The sequence below is a fragment of the Stegodyphus dumicola genome, chromosome 2, assembly GCF_044657685.1.
Source record: "Stegodyphus dumicola isolate Sdum_Otavi_A_Nest chromosome 2, ASM4465768v1".
Lineage (NCBI taxonomy): Eukaryota > Metazoa > Arthropoda > Arachnida > Araneae > Eresidae > Stegodyphus > Stegodyphus dumicola.
The window spans coordinates 269,392,956-269,414,422 of record NC_140769.1 but is presented as its reverse complement, the minus strand read 5'-3'; the positions used below and the strand labels follow the sequence as shown (position 1 = coordinate 269,414,422).

The 21,467-nt window shown below is 34.6% G+C and overlaps 1 protein-coding gene across 1 annotated transcript in view; it reads right to left on the bottom strand.

The window, feature by feature from the left end:
* Positions 1-15,463: 15,463 nt before the first annotated feature.
* The window catches only part of LOC118183328 (uncharacterized), a 57,930-nt gene continuing 51,926 nt past the window's right edge, over positions 15,464-21,467 (bottom strand). The window contains exon 7 of the mRNA XM_085812132.1: positions 15,464-19,852. Coding sequence (XP_085668258.1) covers positions 19,719-19,852 — 134 coding nt within the window. The 3' untranslated portion in view covers positions 15,464-19,718. The remainder of the gene's footprint in view (positions 19,853-21,467) is intronic.

Genomic DNA, 21,467 nt, shown 5'->3' with positions numbered 1-21,467 from the left:
GGCATCGAAGCGATTTGTGCCACAGAAACTTCACAGGTGTTTTGTTGCTACTTTGTAACAATACTACATACCATAAAAATCCACCAATCCACTTTCTCAGAGTTGCTCATCTCTGATAGATCAGTCGCGCTGACACGAAGTAGTTCATGCCAATGGCAATCCAAAAGGACAAATGAAATGTGGCGAGAAAATTACAAAGCCGTTAAAGTTAAATTAGTTTTAAAAATAAACATATATAATCTGAAAAGAAGCATTCTTTATGTGAAATAACAGTGACGACCGTTGATTAATCTGAGGGGAAAACGTAATCTTTGACAGCTGCCAGAATATTTAGGCATTTACGAAAGAAATAAACACGTGACAGAGGAATTAATGGCGTTTGAAGCTATTTGTATTGATATGACTTTAAATAGAATTTTATGAGCTTAGTGCTGCTATAATAAAACTAAATCGCATGGCTATTGTATGCTTCAAATGGACATTGCTGACAAATTATAAATTGGGGATGTTAGTTTATAAATAATTCAGATTCAATAATTATTAATGGTAGTTTTACTTACGGAGCTTTACTATATGTTAATATTCGAACATTAAATGAATCTTATTTAAGAAGATAAATTTAGCAGAAGATAAATTTAGTAAGTAGATTAAATAGATTAGTAGGTAGATTAATAATCTTGTTTGTCCTAAATAGTAGAATTGTAATACAACGAGATCATTGCTTAGCGTCTTCATTTATTTTCCGTTTATCATTCTATTATTCTTATCATCCTTCCATTTACACCTGATGTGTAGAGTGTATACGAGACAGTTTCCCTTAGAAAATCCTCCGCAAAGGCATCCCTTTCCTTAGGCAGGTGGCTCACCAGCGGCCAAGCGGTAACGTCACTGAACACTGGTAGTTTGGTCCGAGGTTCGAATCCAGCGAACGGGCTGGCTGCATGGGCGTTTCCGTGTTTTTTCCCCATGCGTAACTTGTATACAAGCCAGTTTTCCTTAGAAAGTCCTCCACGAAGGCATCCCTCCCTTAAGGCAGATATCCCTCGAGTGCTTTGCCGTAATCTAATAAAAACCAAACCGAACCAAACCCTTAGGCAGGTAAGCCTTAATGTTTTTTGCCGAAATTTCAATAAACCAAAACATTTACACCATTCTTAAATAAACAACGATACAAAATAATAATATGGGCTCAATAGAACAGGTACGAAAAGTGAGTTTCATAAAACTATGCAAAATAAATTACTTTAGAATATTTAAAAAAGTAAATACATGATCTAAAGTTTAAAGGTAAATAAAAAATTAAAACATAGCCGCCTACTCACACTCTGAAGTTTTATTTAATACATGATGGCCTAATCGCTTCATTTTATGCAAATACTATTTTTTTCCCATTAGGACATCATTCACATCCATTATAAAACGAGTTTAAATCTTGCGTCGACGCGAATGCTTTAAATTGGTAAAATTTAATTACTCTTGCCATCGCATGTGTTATTCTTGTACCAAAAAAAATTAATTCTTCTAAATATGCATGCGCAATCTGTGCTTAATCGTGTGATAATACTTTGAAAATTACATCTTTTAAAATTAATGAGTTTTTAGATTACACTTCTTGAAAGTTTTTGTCAATGGCGAAAGATAACGTAAAAAAGTTAGATCTGAAAAGTTTGATATTCCACTCATTCCTTCAAGCTTAAATTCACTTAACTTTCGTAACTGTGCAACGTAATTTTCGATTAAAGATGGAGAAAACGTTTTCCAATCTTACCTTATTAAATCTATTCTTATAAGTTTTTAAAAATACTTACCTAAGGCAGAGATTCATATATTTTTCACTGCGACTAATATCCATAAGTGATGTTCGAATTTTGTTTAATTTGTTTTCTTGTCTATTATGCAGAACTAATGACATTGCTTTTCAGATTAGTTAGTCCCTTTCCTTCTCAATTAAAATCGTTTGTAGTTCCTTGTAAGAAGTAAAAAGGAAGTATTGTAATCGCGAAACGTTTCAGGCAGCATATTTCAACGAAAACATCCATTTTGACCGCTATCGAATGCAGTTGAACGATGTTTTTGCGTGATATCTGTACGTAAGGACAGAATAAGAGACTCTTTTCCTCCAAAAAAATTGTAAAACTGCTTTAAAATGAATTCTGAAGAGAATTTTTCGTGGCGTCTGTACGAACGTATGTACGTACGTACGTATCTCGCATAACTCAAAAACGAGTAGCCTCAGAACGCTGAAATTTTGTATATAGGACTGCTATAACATATAGATGTGAACCTCGTATTTTGGTTGCAGTCGGCCGCACCAAACGTATATAAATATATTTATATCTATATCCACTCTGTTACCCGGCTCAGTGATTTCAGTTTCTTTACTGTTATACGTTTGTAAACTGTACATTTTTTGCTTCAAAAATGATTGAATTATGTTGTTCTTATCTTCCGGTTAAGGTTTTTATGCCTTTCGTAAATCTGGAAGCAATATTTGTACAATTATCAACAATTTAAATGCTGTTTAAGTGCGGTTAAGGCTAATTTTTAAATAACATGGCGCACATATTTGTTTACATTTGAAACAGCAGAATAGTAGATTTGTTGGCAATCTAGAGAGACTAAGATTCGCAACAACAAAAATAACGCCTTCATTTATTATTGCGAATTAAATCATGTTTAATTTTTTCTGGAATTTTTTCGAGGAAATAAGTGTTTAAAATTTACTTCGTAATTTTTAATGCAGATATTTTGAGTTTTTATGTATTTTTGCCTTGTCTCAAAGTGAGAACTAAATTAATTGAATGAGAAATACTGAATCGTCTGTGAAAAACCGTTTCATTTTTGTTTTGTTTGCTTAATTTATTTTATACATCCTTCTAGCTTTAATTATAGTATTTGAATGGAACATGTGGCAATGATAAGATAATTCTTCAAATAATATAAATTTTGTGCATTCTGAGTTATAATATAAACGAAATATTAAGTGAACCTAGCGCCAGAGTGTCGCTATGGTAAACAAATAGAGTGGATTTTAAAGAGTGCATTTATTCTATTGTGGTTTATGCGCTGTCGACGAAGTAGATTTAATTCAATCCAATAAGTTTAAATAAAATGCAAGAAAAATACGTATAATTAAATATTCCGTACAATGAAGTCATGTGGTGTACACATCAGGTTTTTTCTTTCAGTGTATGTACTTGTTGAAGTATACTTTGGTCAAAGCAGGTAATGTTATGTGGTATTTTCTCCCTCCTTTCCGTATACCTACGTTGTGTAGCTGGAGGGACGCTCGATGCGCGCGCATCCGGGATGTCCGGAGTGAGAATCACATGAAGGGCATGCGGATTTCTTCAGTTTTGTGATATCGAAAAATTCAAAAATTCTTATATTTATGTTACCGCCAAAGTATGAAACGTCGGCATTCTGGACGATTTTAGGCATGAGTTTAGGCATTTAAGTATGAAATATGAGAATTATTATATACTTTCCCTAGACATTGTATATAATACCTAGGCATTCTATAGAGCGACAAATGCTCTTTAGGTGAAGTATGGAAAATGGTTACGATAAGGCTATTATTTACTTAAAAGACGTTCATTTCTCAGAAATACAAATGTTATTTTGAAAAATTAATGAACGAGTGCCATTAAAAAACTGTTATTCGAAATACATAAAAAAAACAATGAGATGATCTTGATACAACATAATGAGTTTGCTATCTGGCTGAGACCGAGAATGGGTAATATCTACGACGGAAATTACATTCAAAAACAATCATAAGTTTCACATCAATGGCCTTTTTAATACCAGTTTCTTTTCCTGGCAGGGCTGACATATCATTACGTGTAACGCTTTTGTATTTTGTTGAACATTCTTTCAACATTCTGTCTCGTCCGTGTCCAGTACTCAAATGAGTTTTCATGAAATACGGAAAATAACTCGGCGTCCGTGACGTAATCCTGTATAGTACCGATGCTTTCTTTAACAGGGTAAATGAACGTACTTTTGTTTCCCACAAGCATCACATCCTAGCGATTAAGCAGCCAGTAGTCCAGTAGTTCTTTCTTAGTAGCCATTTTGGCCTTTTTTCATCATTTATTAACTTTTGGTAAATAGTTTCGGTTCTTCGAAATGACTCGGAAATGTATTTCATACTTTGTCGGTTTGTCATTTGGTATTTTACAGAAAGCCTAGCAAATGTGGGAAATATGAATCATTTCGTACATTGTCGGTTAGTTTTAGGCATTATATACACTCATGTCCATAAATTAAGGATAATTCGGAGTCACGCGGAAATCGAACTCTAAAATAAATATATCACATGTAAAATCACTACACACATCTTCAAGAATCATATGCAAATTTCAGGAAGTAACCAGATGACACCGATGGTACGTCACAATGACGAGAGTTCAAGAGAGTGATATATAAGGAATACAGGCAGAGAAGTAAAATTGTTCGCAGGCGCTTTATAAGCATTTCAGTGCAATAACCGAATAGTTATGACACAAAGGACACATTTGGATGATTTTTGACGTGGTAGAATTATCGGCCGTCTGGAATGTGGGTGTACCCAACTGGAAGTATCAGACGAACTTGGAATTGCCCAGACTGCCATCTCCATGCTTTGGAAACGATTCCTAGATGATGGTAATGTGAGTAGACGTTACAGCACAGGTCGCCCCAGAGTTACAACGCCGAATGAGGACCGGTATGGCAGTTACTGCCAAAAGAAACAGGTGGAGCACAGTCTCAGACCTGTCTCGTCAGCTCTCTTCAGCCACTGGTACGACAATTTCAAGGCAGACCGTGTACAGACGTTTAGGGTAGATTGGTCTATATGCTCGTGTCAGATGCGTGCCACTTACTGCAACTCACTGTCGCCTGCGGTTAGCCTGGAGTAGAGAGCATGCATTGTGGACACCGCAACAGTGGGCTTGTGTGATGTTTTCCCACGAGTCCAGGTTTAGCTTGCAGTCTAATTCTCGCCGGACTTTGATATGGAGAACTCCAGGTACCCGTTACCACCAATAAAACATCACTGAACGACACCGTTACGGTGGTGCAGGAGTGCTCGTTTGGGGTGGAATTATTCTGGGTTCCAGAACTGATGTGCATGTTCAAATTGGAACCATGACAAGCCAAATCTATCGGGACGTCATTCTGGAACAACAAGTACGTTTGTTTCGGGGCGCCATGGGCGCACAATTTGTGTTTATGGATGACAACGCCCGTCCTCACCGTGCAAACATCGTAAGCGAATGCCTTCAATCGGAGGATATCACCCGTATGGACTGGCTAGCATTCTCACCGGAGTTGAATCCAGTAGAGCACGTGTGGGATATACTTGGCCGACGAGTTGCAGCCCGTTAACGTTCTCCTACATGTCTACCGAAACTTCGGAGAGAATTGCTTTTTGAGTGGTGTAATATCCCCCAAGATCAGATCGATAATTTGATACTCAGCATGCCTAGGCGTTGTACGGACTGTATGGCATCGTCTGGGAGACATACAATGTATTAACAATCATACCAACCATGTAATATTGGTTTCTTGTAAATAGGGTTTTTTTTTTTTTTTTAATTTGCTCCAGGGAGAAAAAATCGCTAATTTTTTTAATAATATCAAACATATAGCATCTTTTCTTGCTCTTTACCTTTTGTTTAATAAATAAGCTTTACAAATAAGTCAAATTTGTTTTGCTTCTAACTCTTCCTTTGCCTGATTTTGCATTATCCTTAATTTATGGACATGAGTGTATTTCATACTTTGTCGGTTTGTCATTTGGTATTTTACAGGAAGCCTAACAAATGTGGGATATATGAATCATTTCATACATTGTCGGTTAGTTTTAGGCATTATATACAATGCCGGATTTGTAACTTTTCCGGTAACATATATATATGTATATAAAGCTCTGTAGGTGGCATAGTATGGTCATCTGATAATATGATCATCATGATGGCAGGAAGAAGAGACAGGAAGATTTAATTACAACATCCTCCCAATACCTTCTCTCAAGAGGCTCAAATGCAATCGACTCTTCCTCCAAGCCTGTACCAACCACGGGAAATTCCCAGCGTATTACAGACGATTCCTCAGACGGGACGTCAACTGTTCTTGCTGTTTTCGCCAAGAAAACGCAGACGCACTTCATTACCTGCTCTCCTGCCCTCTGACAGAGCACCTTCGACAGCAGTTCTTTCCTTCCGACTACATCACATATCCTGTGAATAGACTGTTCACGGACTATTACTGCAACAAGGGCATCTTAGAGATAATGAAGCAAGTGAATGAAAATAATTATATCCAAGAAACTACAGATTAATGTAAAATGTAGAAAGGCGGCCTAACCGTCAGATTGCTAGCAATGACTAGGATGACTTCCTAACCCTGTATTGCCATTAACTTAGTTTGGCGGAACAGGTTAAGTAAAGTGTCCATATATATCGCCTCCACAAGGATTTAGCGACTGGATCCCCTAATTCCCAGTTGCCCTTTAAAAAGGGGGGCATGTAAGTTATTTTCTCTCTTACGTACGCCTTTGCGGTATAACTGGAAGCATGGCTCGACGCGCATTCGAGAGGTGAGGGCATTGCACATTTGTCACGTTCCAACTTTGACATAAAAGACTCTAAAATTATCTATTGTATTGACAATACTAGAAACACATTTAGATCCATAAATTATTAACAGTTATTTGCATTTGTCGGAGATTTGAAAGCGCAGATTCCGTTAAGATTGAACAATTTATAAATGAAAATTTTTCTTCCGTACATCTGTTGTAACGTTGTAGGAATGTATTGTTGTCGTATGCACATGATTAATGTATAAAGCGCGAATTGCCGTAATGTAGAGAGGTTTATAGTACATATGCTTACTCTGCTCACATAGATTTGGTTCTAGTGCAACTAGTTAATATTTCAAATAGAAATCCAGATCACAAATATTTCTTTAGCCACCTTCGAGCTTTGTATACTTAAGGCGCGTTTACAAAGCGAGTTAGATTAGATTAGGTTAGGTTATTTTGATTATAAGAATGTACATAAAGGCTATCTAAGAGAAAGAATGCTTTCGCGGAGTGATTTTCTAAAGGAAACAAGGAAACTGGCTTGTATTCTCGTCAAGCACGGGAAAAACCACGAAAAACAACCCTGCAGTCAGGCCGTTTCTTAAGTTCGAACCGAAGTCGAACTACCAGTATTCAGCTGCCTTTACCGCTCAGCCACTGGTGAAACAGAAGATGATGAGAACTTTGATACTTACATTGAGTTTAATACATTTAAGAATGTGCCGATAGCTGCTTTTACAAATGCTTTGACGTACTTCAGTACTTCAGAGTAATTTTGCTCATCATAGTTTCGTTTCTGAGCTTGAATTTAAAGGAATAGAAGGGAATTTCTGTTTTTTGAAAACTTATTTGCTACGCCTTAAGTCAGTATATGTTACACTAGCTTTAAGTTAGTATATGTTATACTATACTAGCTTTCTGTTTTTTGAAAACTTATTTGCTACGTCTTAATTCAGTGCATGTTATACTATAGGTAACCTATTGGTTATCTAAAGCTAACTTTTGCCGTATATTGTATTTCATAATAGCGAATTCCTTTTCCGTTTATTGTCTTCTGATTATTTTGAATACTGAAACTTTACAAATGTGAAGTATTGGGTATTATTTGGATTCTTTATTTGGAAGAAAATCGCCAAGCCTTAAAAGGCATCAAAACTGTTTGCTGGCATCTACAGTGAAGTTATTCTAAATATTTATTTATCGATATGGTATTATTTCCATTACATCGATTGTGAATCATCGCAGACGTGGCTCCGACTGACCTTATTTCTTCTGCTTACAAAAGACACAAAATGGAGCAATATTAAGATTAATATTTTTGAAACAGATCGATCTTTCTCTTTAAGAATACGAGTAAGACAAATGAAATTTTTCAATCAAACTTCTTTACGTTACATTCGTGCCATTTTGTGGGAAAGTTTTGTTTTGCATTAGAAAAGGAAACTGTATTGTTAAGAGAAGATTCGGAGCGATGAACAAACAATAAACAATACGGAAACGAACAATAGAACTTTCATAAAATGCCAAGGAATGTATACAGGTTTTAAGACGATTGCAGTGAAACACGATGTATACTTTAACCTTGGAGGTGTAAAAATTTCAAGAAGAGACAAAAGAAAGATTATTATCAGTTAAAATGATTTAAAGAGACAGTGTATCAACCGTTTTCACCCACCTGGAATGCGACAATAATGTAAACAATCGAGTGATCTACTCAGCTTTAGGGAAGAAACTGTAAGTTGAGTACATTGTTGCATTTCGTTTTTTAATTATAGGTATATGTCTCATTCAATTAATTCAGTTCTCACTTCACGACAAGGCGGAAATACATAAAGCTCAAAACGTCTCCATTAAAAATTGTAAAGCACAGAAAAGCATAAAACACCAAATACTGTTAAAATAGTTAAAAACACAGTTTTTACAATTAAACTTCGAATTCCTACGCAAAAACAAGAAATTCGGCCAGCGGCCAAGAGGCCAAATTTTTCGGTGCACAAAACTGAAGTTTACTTTTGGTTCCCACTCTGCAAAAAGACATTCAAGGTGCAGAAACTGACTTAATTCACTATTCTACTAAGAATTTTCAAAAGTAAACGAATTGCGGTTGCGGTTTCGTTAGGCTTAATGGCACTTAAAAAACTTTTAAATTGTTGATAATTTTACAACTATCGCATGCAGATTAACTAAAGGCTTAACCGGAACATAAGAGCAACATAATTCAATCACTTCTAAAGAAGAAAAAAAAAAGCTCATATAAGAATAAAAAACTCAGCTCACCGAGACGGGTAACAAAGAGGGTATATATATATATATATAGGGTGTTTATAAAGTCTCTATCTATTTTTGAGAAATACGTTCTAATTCCAATTTCTTTGGAGGAGATCTGAAAGAATGCAGTCAACAGAGCAAAGGGTAGCCGTTGTTTGTTCCCGTACACTTGGGTTAACGTATCAACAGGTGCAGAAAACAAACCCCTACCAGAGTAGCTATTAAACTTTTAGTAAACAAATTCAAGCGAACTGGTAGTGTTAAAGATGAAGACAGTTCTGGGAGATCTTCGACAACGCCACAAGTTGAGCAAAGCGTACAAGAAGCGATTACGCGTAGTCCCCTCGCATGTAGAAGACTCGGCCGGGAACTCGGTATTTCGCATACCTACTGTTTGAAAAACTCTACTTTGTTATTTAAACAAGGATGCTTACCACATTCAAACTGTGTATGAAGCCGAGATATATGATATCCTTTGTATGATATCCTATTTTCAATATTGTTTCTCGTTTGAAACCAGTGGGTCAGGGGAAAAAAAAAAAGAGCAGCTAAAACCATATTTTTTCAACACCCTATTATATGTCCATTGTTGAACAAAAAAAGAAACTTGAGCAAAAAAATTTTGCTTTAACTAGAGAAACTGTGACACCCGTCGAACTAGAAACTGCTGAAATTTTTCATCTGAAATCAACTCTACACCAAATCTATAATTTTTCAATAATTACAGTAGTTCTTTAGAATCAGGTGCACATGATTAAAAAATAATCCCAATTGTAAATAATGAAGCATTTTTCTTGCTATTTCTATTTGAAATTTTTTTTTCTAGTTCCATTGCTGTAATCATTATCCCCCTTTCCCACATTTATTACCAAACTTTTGCTACTCTTCAACTGTACTGAAAATTTACAGCATTTTTTACTTTATGGTGATGTGTTTGGGAAATTCCATAATAAATAAATGTACTGATTGTAGGTGAATATGACAACAAGCTATGCGAAGTTTCCCGGTACGGATAATTTCGGTGAAATTTTCTTACGGCCATTATTCATAATCGAATGCCAAAACAACATGGTTTGTTGAATTTGAGTGAGCGGGTTTTTGTGTATTTTATGATATGAAATATATAAAATCATTAGTAACACCGATTAGTAATGTCATCAGTTTCATTTCAGGTTAACATGATCTTTTCATCATTAGGTTTACAGGGTAGTTTAGAATGTCATCTAAGTTATAACGTGTGTTCAGTAATGAGAAAAGGAAGGATAGGTTTCATTTTCTTGAAGACTTAATAATATACAATTGGATTAGCTTATTTAACTATGTCTAAGTTTTATTTCTGTTTTTACTTAAGAGTAACGCAAGGATTGCATTCAAAAGCCCTTTTACGTTTCTTCCTCTATCACCGGCCCATGACTCAAGCGCTCTTATTCTGAAGAAACACTACAATCACAAACATCCATGATTTATTTGGGGTTAAACTGAGCCCAATAGCATTATATTCAGTCAGTGCTAATTTCCGTATCATCCAAAGTGCGAAAATAAAATGCCGTCCAAACAGATTAGTGGTTAGCGAGGCTGATTGCCGAACCGAAGGACCCGTGTTCGAATCCCCGAGAAGGCATGGATGTTTGTAAATGTAGAGTGTCTGTGCAGCATGGAGGCACTCTAAATATGCGGCGAGCCGAAAATCCGCTCGAGAGGTTGGTGGCAGGGGAATGAGGAGTGGAACCTTTGACCCGTCCTCCCGGGGTTCTCTCCATCAAAATTGGGGGGCGGAACTGAGTAAAATCGTACTGTCACTTCTGTGAATGTATATAAATGTGCCATGTACCTATTGATTATGAAATCGAATGATATAAGCATTGTAAATAGGTATAGCATTGTAAATAGAATAACAGTATAGCATTGCAAATAGGAAGCTGTACCCATGCACCCGCATACATTTCTACGTAACGTGACACAGTAAGGCAAAATATCAACCTAGTGTTCTAGTATTATGAAATTAATAAGCACTTATTACTAGTTATAACATTATTTTATGGATCTAGAGTTTAAGTATATGAAGTAAGTACCAAATGTTTATGTCACCAATGACTATTATGTACCAAATATAAGCGTATATACGCTTTTGTCTATACGTAATTGTGTATGTCCTTGTTTATATGTAATTGTACCCATGTATCTACTAGTGTTATCACATATCTTGGCACTGTATAGTTAATATACATCTATTACGCACTGAATAATTATGTACCTAATGTGTCTGTAGACAAAATGTCTATATATATGTATATGAATTTATGTTCTGTATATATGATAATGTAACTGTGCATCTGCACATTTTATCCTGTAACACGGCACCGTATCGCAAAGAACTAACTAGAGCCCCACTCTAAAATTAATTGCGCCAATTATCTGTTCAGCATTGTATTAAGTACCTATTGTTAATGTATGTTAAAGTAGCACTTACCTAACGTTTGGATATCCACTAATTACTGTGTACTTAATACACGTGTTTTAATATCTTTGTACATTGGTTAATGTACTTAAGAAACAGTACAAATAATTCAGTAGCAAGACACTGTACCACACAGTACTAACTTTTAATTCACTGTACTAATTACTTATTCCAGCATAACATAGCGCACCTAATATTTCAGTATGTACATGTCTTCTGTAATCTAATGATAATGCTTCAAAGGATCATAGTGTACTCAACATATGAGTACACACGTTATGTATATATGCTACCGTATCCATGCTTTTGCATACACCTTGTAACATGGCAATGTATTATCCGGTGTCTAACATTAATTAGCTTTAACGCCACTGTATGAAGTACCGAATTTTGTATGTATGTTTATATATTAGTATATTAGCACAATGAACACGTATGGTTATCTAGATAAAGGTGGAGGTGGCGCTATACCGATTAACCGTATTGGTAGAGGGGTGGTGCCCACGTCCTCCGTCGCATGTCGCATGTCACCTCTGTGATGCTCAAGGCTGTTGGCAACGACAGGCGCATCTTGCACTCCTTGCCACGACGGATTTTGTGGGCTTGTTCTGATGTTACTGTCAGACAAGTGAAATACAGTGGATGGACAAAAATATGGAAACACCTTGTGAAATGCATGTTTGAAAAGAAAGATTGATTTTAAGGAAATATGTAGGTGGCGCTGGCGTTTTTGACTACTGACGCCACCTATACAACTTCGTAAATGTGCTAAACAGTTCAGTTGTTGTCGGAGTACTGTTATGTGAGGTTGTCATTGCATTATGTCAGAGTTAACAGACTTCGAACGTGGGCAAATTGTTGGAGCGCGTATGGTGGGTGCTTCCGTAAGCAAGGTAGACGAGGTGTTTAGTGTTTCAAGAGGTACTGTATCGAAGATTTATTCCGCATATTTGAAAAGCGGAAAAACATCATCTGCTAAATCACAGCGCGGACGAAAGTGTGTCCTGAGTGATCGTGACAGACGATCATTAAGGGCAATTGTGACGAAAAATAAGAAGACCATAGCTGCAAAAGTTACTGCTGAAATGAATGTTGTGTTACCGAACCCTGCGAGTACCAAAACAATTAGAAGGGAGCTTCATAAACAGTGAATTGCTGGCCGTTCTGCAATTGAGAAACCACTCATCAGTGATGCTAATGCCCGTAACAGGTAAAGGTGGTGTTTAAGTCATAAAGCCTGGACTATAGAGCAGTGGAAGCGAGTAATATGGTCTGACGAGTCTTCTTTCACATTGTTTCCCACTTCTGGCCGAGTTTACGTCTGGAGAACGCCCTCTCAAGCCTATAATACAGATTGCTTGTTGCCAAGAGTGAAACATGGCGGGGGTTCTGTTATGGTTTGGGCAGCCATATCGTGGTTCTGTGCTAGCCCCATGATAACTGTGTCAGGGCACATGACTGCCAAGACTTATGTGAACATTTTGGCCGACCAAGTTCATCCCATGGTACAAACTTTGTTCCCCGATGGTGATGGTGTCTTCCAAGACGACAAAGCACCTGTTCACACAGCCCCACATTGTCCAGGACTGGTTTTCTGAGCACGAGGATGAGTTGTCCCATCTTCCCTAGCCACCACAGTCACCAGACCTGAATATTATCGAACCTTTGTGGTCTACGTTGGAACGGAAAGTGCGTTCTCGTTATCCACCGCCAACATCGTTATCTGAACTTGCCACCGTTTTGCAGGAAGAATGGTATAATATTCCCTTGGCAAACACACAGGAACTGTATTTATCCATTCCGAGAAGACTGCAAGCTGTTTTGGATGCCAACGGGTTTCCTACACCATATTAAGCAAAGAAACATGTTTTTTTAAAGGTGTTTCCATATTTTTGTCCAACCCCTGTAAGTCACAACAACAACAAAATGGAATAAAAAGTAGGGAGAACAAACAATCTGTACAAAATATATTTATTCACAACAATAAAAGACTATGTACAAAAATTTTTACTTCAGAATCAATATTTTCAAAATAAAAATGTGAAAGATTATAGCTGATAGTTTAAATATCTTTCGACATTTACGGCAGGCTACATATTGAAAATTCTAGAAAACAGATTAAATAAAATGGTTGAAATTATTTTCATAAAATATAGATGGTAACTAACCTATATAAATAAATAAATTCTGGGAATAAAAGTCTAGACATGTGTAATAGGTACATAAATGTGTTTTTAATAATTTGGAGTGGGAAGAAGGTGCTTAAAGAACAAAATTTGAATTTTAAAAATAAAATTAAAATAACCATAATTTTAAACCTAATAAAAATATGCACAATAAAGTTTCGTACTGCTGAGTATGATATCGTCATGCTTAAAATTACACTTTTGTATTATTTCTTACTTATTTCTCATTGAAGAGTTTCCCAAAAATAAATTTCCATAAATATAGGTGCAAAATTTCGACTCTTTGAAACACTGTTCTTAAATTATATGAAAGCAAAGCATGGAAAATATGCTGAAAGGTATTACAGTTCATACAGTCTGCGATGAGGTATGCAAAACTAAAAGATTATAAAGCTATGAAAAAAGATGATCCACAACAAAATACATAAATAATAAAAATACGAAACAATGATAATTATATACAAAGGTATGATATCATGAAACCTTGTATGGGAATATATGATCAGTAAAGCTATTTGTAGTTATACTAAAAAAATTGTAAATAAAATTAGTTAAAAATTAAATCACTGTAGTAACAAACATAGACAACAGTTACGTATGTTACATGCACTGGTGATTACAGTTTAAAATTTTTTTAATTAAAAGTTATGTCATTACTTAATGGTAGCACGAATTCACAAATGCAATAAATAATAAGCGTAACAGTTATTATTGCATGAATAAATACAGTGATTCCATTATTCTGTTTACGTGCATAAAAAGTAATCGTTTTAATGCATCTAATACCTGAGCCATAAACTATTCCCTGAGTTTTCCAAAAATTCCCCGAGCAAAATTAATTTATTTAACGTTAATTTAATTAACATTAATTTATTTAGAAGTCAAATAAATTTACGAGATGATAACTGCTGATCTAAAGTTATTTCTAATCAGTGAATGGAACAATAAATCATAGACAGCATATTATAAACTAAAATCGACATTATTCTGTATATCATATTCGACTAATATTCTCCATGTTACAGATTGCTTTACTTTTACTTTTACTTTTTATTTAACCTTTCGATGTACAAGCATAATTTCATACAAAGTGATAACTTGATGAAATTAGTAATCATTTCTAGTATTTCGTTCGGCGTTGAAGGGAAGACATACAGAAGAAATAAAATTATTCCTATTTCGAATTTTTGACAGAGAGAACATGAAGTTTCGCCATTATAATTTGGGTAATTACTGCTATGAAAAAATGTGAAATCTGAAGCATAATTTCGAATTAAATGAAACTGTTTTCGGTGAGAAAAAATTACTCTAATTAACGCAGTTTTTTTAAAGGTTGAGTATATGAAACTAAATTCTTTTAAAAGCATAGTGCTAAATATATAAATTAGGGAGGCGGTCATCTCTTTCTTACCCTATCTCTCTCAGAAGAGAGGGAGGAAAAAGGACTAAGATACATTTTAAAAATTTTTTATGTATTAGTTTCCTTAGCATATCTTTCCTTAACAGAACTTAGTTTACATTTAGCTTTAAACTTAGCTTAGCTTGTTAGGATTGCATTTTAAGCCTAGATTTTGTTTGCCTTCTACATTCTGCTGTTTCACTATATGCGGATTAAAATTTTCTATGCATTAAATTGCTATAGACTGGTATTCATTGAATTTGAAGACATTTTATAGATTTGTTATTACAAATCAAACGTAAATTCCTTTCGGAGAACATTTGATATTAAATAATAATTAAAAAGAGTATTAATTAGGTGTGGCATGAAATGTTAAATCAAAAGAAGATTAATGAATTTATTAGCTCAAAAGGGACGTTGGTCCTGAATTTGATATAAGTCTCGAAACATCATTTATCGTTCAAACATTTAAATGCGTTGTATCACTTTTCAAATTATTGCCACCAAATATGATTAGCGTGTATTATATTTATTATATTTAAAGAAATTAAATAATGAAGAATCTTCATGAAGTATGTAAGTTTCTTGGACTGTGAAAAAACGACGATACCTAGAACAATCGAATTTTGAATAACAAAGTCCTCCTCCCGCATATGGGCACCTGGAAGCTCGAATTACCTAGAACAATCGACGGTACCTAGAACAATCGAATTTTGAATAACAAAGTCCTCCTCCCGCATATGGGCACCTGGAAGCTCGAATTTGACTTTCGAATTTGTTTTATTATCTATTTCCTATTTTGTAAAACTTTAAAGAATTTTTGATTAACAAACTCGGCGGTTTCAAAAGGAGTAGTGGCAACACTGTACAGAGTAAAACATTTTTAATTCCAGCACTCGAGACTGTCTGTCTGATTCTAAGTTCTAAAGATATGCTATTTTTAAATATTTTGTGGCTTTTCTGTTGAATTGAATTTATATGGCGTAACAGCCAAGAACGCGATATTTAATAAATAAGTAAACATACAAAACGTTAATAATAAAAATTTTTAAAAAGTTACGTAATGCCTCTTAGTAAGTAAGCTGAACGTTGATATGACGAATTGACAAAAGACCGGAAAATATATATATATATTTGTAATAATCAAATTCCATAGTCAAGAATACACTTAAAATTCTAACTGTATGTTCTTTTCATTTTTAATGGCGACGTTCTCTTATATGAAAGTACGCGGAATTAAATCCACAGCCCCGTAGTCAAGTTGTTTTTCCCGCCTTTTCTACACGTACAGTTTTAGAATGTTCTGGAGATATTTAAAGCGAACTGAAATGGCTGACGAGGCTCACGTCATTTTTTGGAAGCTCCGCCTTTCCAGAGGCTATAAAAGGACTCGCAAAAGAATATCTGGGGCTTTTCTTTAATGTAATGATGCAGTAAACTTCATACAAAAAGTTATTAGTAATTCTTTTTATTTACTCCGGATATCTGATTTTGTAACTGCTATTTTCTCCTGAATAATAATAAATGGATCCTGTTTTTTAAACTTATCGTCTGATAATTTAAGCTACGACTACATCTATGATTCTTCATCGATCTATTTATTCTGGACAAAAGCCGATGCATCACATATATATATATGTTACAGTGAAACACCGAAATCTGGAGAATGTCGACTTTCACCGGTGAATGTCAACATTCACATAGTCGCGTAGTGTACGTCCGAAATATTTTCCAAATACTCTTATTTCTGACTTACACCGGTAAATGTCGACATTCACCATGTACTAATGGTGAATGTTGAACATATAAGAATATTATATTTTCTTCTCCGTAATTCGGTCGCGAAAAAACGCACTTGAGACTTAAAATAAGAACTTAAGAACATGAGAACTTAAAACACACAGTACATTCAAAATGAGAAAGGAAAATAATAGAAGTTAAAAACTTACTAAATTACGTGATTCAAATCTTATTTATTGCAACAACTTAAACTATTATGACACTTTGAACTGCACAAGAGGCCTTTGCTTTTACAACTGCATTTATTTGTGGAACACTTCCTTTTGCAATGACAGCGTGTACATATACTCCTCTCTTTTCGACCTACACCAGAGCATATCTGTGATTGTCGACATACACCGGTGAGGGTCCGAATGTACAAGAATGTAATGCAATATTCGATCTTTCACCGACGTATTTGGTGAATGCTGAAATTCTCCGGTGAAAGACGACGTTCTCCAATTTCAGTCTTTCACGGTAACATATATATATATATATATATATATATGTGTGTGTGCGTGTGTGTGTGTGATGTACAGCTTTTATCAGGAATAAATAAATTGTTGAAGAATCATAAATGTAGTCGTAGCTTAAATTGTCAGACGATAAGTTTAAAAAACAGGATCCATTTATTATTGGTCAGGAGAAATAGCAGTTACAAAATCAGATATCCGGAGTAAATAAAAAAGAACTACTAATAACATTTTGAAGTTTAAAAACTGCATCGTGACATTTAAGAAAAAGCCTTCGACATTCCTTTGCGAGTCCTTTTATAGCCTCTGGAAAGGCGGAGCTTCCAAGAAAATGACGTCAGCCTCATCAGCCAATCCAGTTCGCTTTAAATATTTCCAGAACATTCTATAACTGTACGTGTACAAAAGGCCGGAAAAACAACTTGACGACGGGGCTGTGGATTTAATTCCACGTACTTTTAAATAAGAGAACGTCGCCATTAAAAATGAAAAGAACATACAGTTAGAATTTTAAGTGTATGCTTGACTATGGAATTTTATTATTACATATATATATATATATATTATGCCAACACTTAACGCCGCATCGGGAATTCTAAACGTATACTGCTACGCTGCTTTCAAAATGTTTGTAATTTTGCTGCTGAATTGTATGTGGTGTAAATGCGAAGAAAATGATGCTTAATAACAAAGCTAAAAAGACAGACAAAACAAGTGAATTACTAGGAGTAAGTGTAACAGTGGACTAGTAGACTGCGAACTCAGCAAGAGCATAAAAAATCTTGAGAACCCTTTTGGGCTGTCATTAAAATCCGAAACCTTTCAGATTTAGTTTTTTAATTTCGTTTCTCGTTTTGGCATTTATTAAAGATGACTTGCTGCAGATGGATGCTTAACACAGATTTCGCATCATCAGGTTTGCAATTCAATATAATTATAATATAATTAATAACGTTTCTACTTTTACAAAAAAATCTTGCTGTTTTTATTAGCACATGTTACATGAATAATAATAATAATAAATTAATAAATTAATAATTTCTCCATTTTATGGAAGAATTACTTATTGACTGAAAATGAGTATTCCTAATGAAATGCATGAAAAAATATATGGCTCTACTCTTATATGCTCCCTAATTTCACCAAATGCGGCGATATGTGTTCTGCGCTGGTTTTTGGCGCGATTGTGTGTTGTATGGCAACCCTGCAGACGTTAAAAACTCTTCTCCTGGAGTGGTTTAATTGCTCGTTGGTTCGTGTCGTGCGTGTTTTGAAATGGCCTATGTTGCAATGATAGACGTGGTGGGAAGATTTCAGTCACGCATTTTAGATTGTGTGGAAAGTAAATTTAGTATTAAAAGGTACGATGTTGGAGTTCTTAACGAGTCTTTTGTTCACGGATGTGTTTATGAGGATTGAAGTGTATTTTTGGAATTTCTGTGTGAGTTTTAAAACGGAATCCGAAATGCGGAGCTGTTATGAGAACTCGGACGAAGAAGGGCGTTTCTGATAGTTCTTGTGTGGATTTGTAGCACTTTTGTTCAGAGACTTTGTGTGACTGGCGAAATTTTATTCAGGAATGTAGTATGGTAAGTGCATTTTACTTTACTGTTTTTATTTTGTAGAATGTTATGTTCATCGTTTTCCTACTATGAATTTTTGTTATTATTGTTGTTTTTTGAATTTTTTGTAATTTTGTTTAGTTGGTTGATTTGTGCGCAGTGTCTAGATTGTGCAATTCGTAGATGTTTTTCAAAGTTTAAAACAGGATGCTGTGTACATGCTTGTTTAAAACAGGATGCTTTGAAATTTATTGTTGTTATGTTAATTTATTAAAGTGAGATGTGCGTAGTTTGTAGATTCGTTCGTTGCCTAGATTGTGCAATTCGTAGATTTTTTTTAAGTTTAAATATATCGCTGTATACATGGATTCTTGTCAAATATTTTTGGTTAGAAACTTTACGTTTTTGCTATCTAAAGTTTTTTGTTTATGTTCCAGATGTTTAGCTTAAATGATGTGTTCAAACGTGGTTTTTGCATGTGCGAAAACCGCGTTTTTGTTGACATTTTAGGCTTAAAGTTCGAAATGTAAACAAAAAATTTAGATAGTAATATGGCAGCGTGGATTTTCTCGCCAAAAATGTTTGGCGAGAAATTTGGCGACCTGAGGGCACATATTAGAGTAGTTCCAAATATATTTTACAATGATATCTTTCTTAAAGCAGGCCTTTAGTTAAACACAGACCTTTTGAATTTAAGCTAAAATTTTTTATATAATATAAAAATTTGATTTCTAGATAATTACCATGACAAAAATTACAACTATCAAAATTTATCATAGGTGCCATACCTTTACGACATTATTATTATAAAATAAATTACATAGGATAACATGTACAATGAATATCACCAAAAGACTTAAAAAATTTAAATTAGTATACTTTTTACCAAGACAGCAATGAAAACATTGATCAACTTCATTCAACAAAGTCTGAAAGTTCTGCAGAACTGAAGTAGGTTGAGCGTGTCCTGCAAATATTCTGATGGAAAAGATTCGAAGAACTTTCTCGGAGTTTATTGCAACTTAATGCATGTGATTATCAAAATGCTGGAATAGAAATGTTGCTATGGCTTCTGAGATGATGTCAGGATACTTCTTGAAGATATAATGAGACCCATTTTCAAAAGCTATTGCTTTTCGGAAAGGATTTGTACCTCCTAAAAATTAAAAGAAAAAAAAACGTAACCTTTAAATTCTCATAGCTGTAAGAAGAAGGCATGAAGAAATACTACCGCAGATTTTATTATATGGATTAAATAAATTATTAATTAAAATTTTTTATCAAAGAAAATCAAAACTTTAAAAAACGATAGGAAACTTCCTTTAATAAATTAAATAAATTATTTTATCAGATACGTTATTTTAATATATAAACGTTTTACAATGCATTGAAAATTTTTAAAGTTGCACAAGGAAATCATAGACTAGCAAAACTTTTGCAAAATCACCCACAAAGTTTAGTCGCAAAAGTTTGTCAAAAGTAGCAAATTTGCGAAAAACCACATGATCTGGCAACGCTGCTTGGACTAAGCTAAGAAAGCTGTACGTTAATTTTAATTGAAAGTCTGAAAAGGGGGAATGTTTGTGCTCGATCTGTGCCTGGGATTTTGACAAAACAAAACAAAAAAACAAGCCAGGAAAGCTTGAAAAGAAAAAAAAAAAAAAAAAAAAGGTACTGTTCGGTTTCGAGGGCCGTAAAAAATTTGTAATGAAAATGTACGCGCAAAAGCGCCAAATCTAGCAAACTCGCCCATTTAACAGCGCGCCAAATCTAGCGTACGCGCTGATTTCAGATTCCGTAAGTTTATATAGTTCTATATTTAAGACGCCATTGAAGTAGTAGTTTAATTTTTAAATCCTTTTTTGATATATTATGGATTTAACAATTTGGGAATTGCCCATGAAGAAAACTCGGCAATAGAATTTTGGGTAAAGTGCAGAATCACCCATTGCTTGACGCGTTTTTAAGAATTGCCCATACTCGGTATCCATGTGCACATCGACCTATTTTCACTTAAAAAGAAAAATCCATGAATTGCACAAAAATGGCACCCTTGACTTTATTTATGTACACATTGACCTATTTTCACTTAAAAAGTAAAAGAAAATTGACAAAAATCCAATTGTTTTTACCCTTGTAAAAAGCGGCAAACAAATAAGTGAACGATTCTGCACTTTACCGAGAATATTTTCAAAGAAAAGGCATCATTCATTATCGAAAATTACGTTTAAACAACCAACGAGATGAAATTATGCTTTAGCGATAAGTCGGTAGCGAAATAGCGATGCAGGCATCCATTCAGTTATGTTTAGCAATTTTTATATAAATTATAAAAATTATCTGAAATAGTTATTTACTCATATGCTTCCATTCAGTCATGTTTAGCCTTTCATATAAATTATAATAATAAAAATGTATTACATGAAATTAACCTTTCATCTAAATTAAAACATCAATCTTAGGTAGTTATTTACTATTATACTTCCTTTCTTGCCGCAATTATTAGGGTTGCCGCAATTATTTTTGGCAGCATTGGCATTAACAATAGTTTGGCGATTTTTTACGGCCCTCAAAACCGAATAGTGCCAAAAGAAGAGCACGGTTGTCGAAGCAAAGACTAAAATGATGTTGATTGTAATTTTTGATTACGAAGGATTCATTAACCATGAATTGTCCCTGAAAATGAATCAGTTAATCAGCATTTTTACGAGGAGGTGTTTTTTTCAATTAAGAAACAGGATAAAGCCAGCCAGGAAGGAACCTTTTTCATT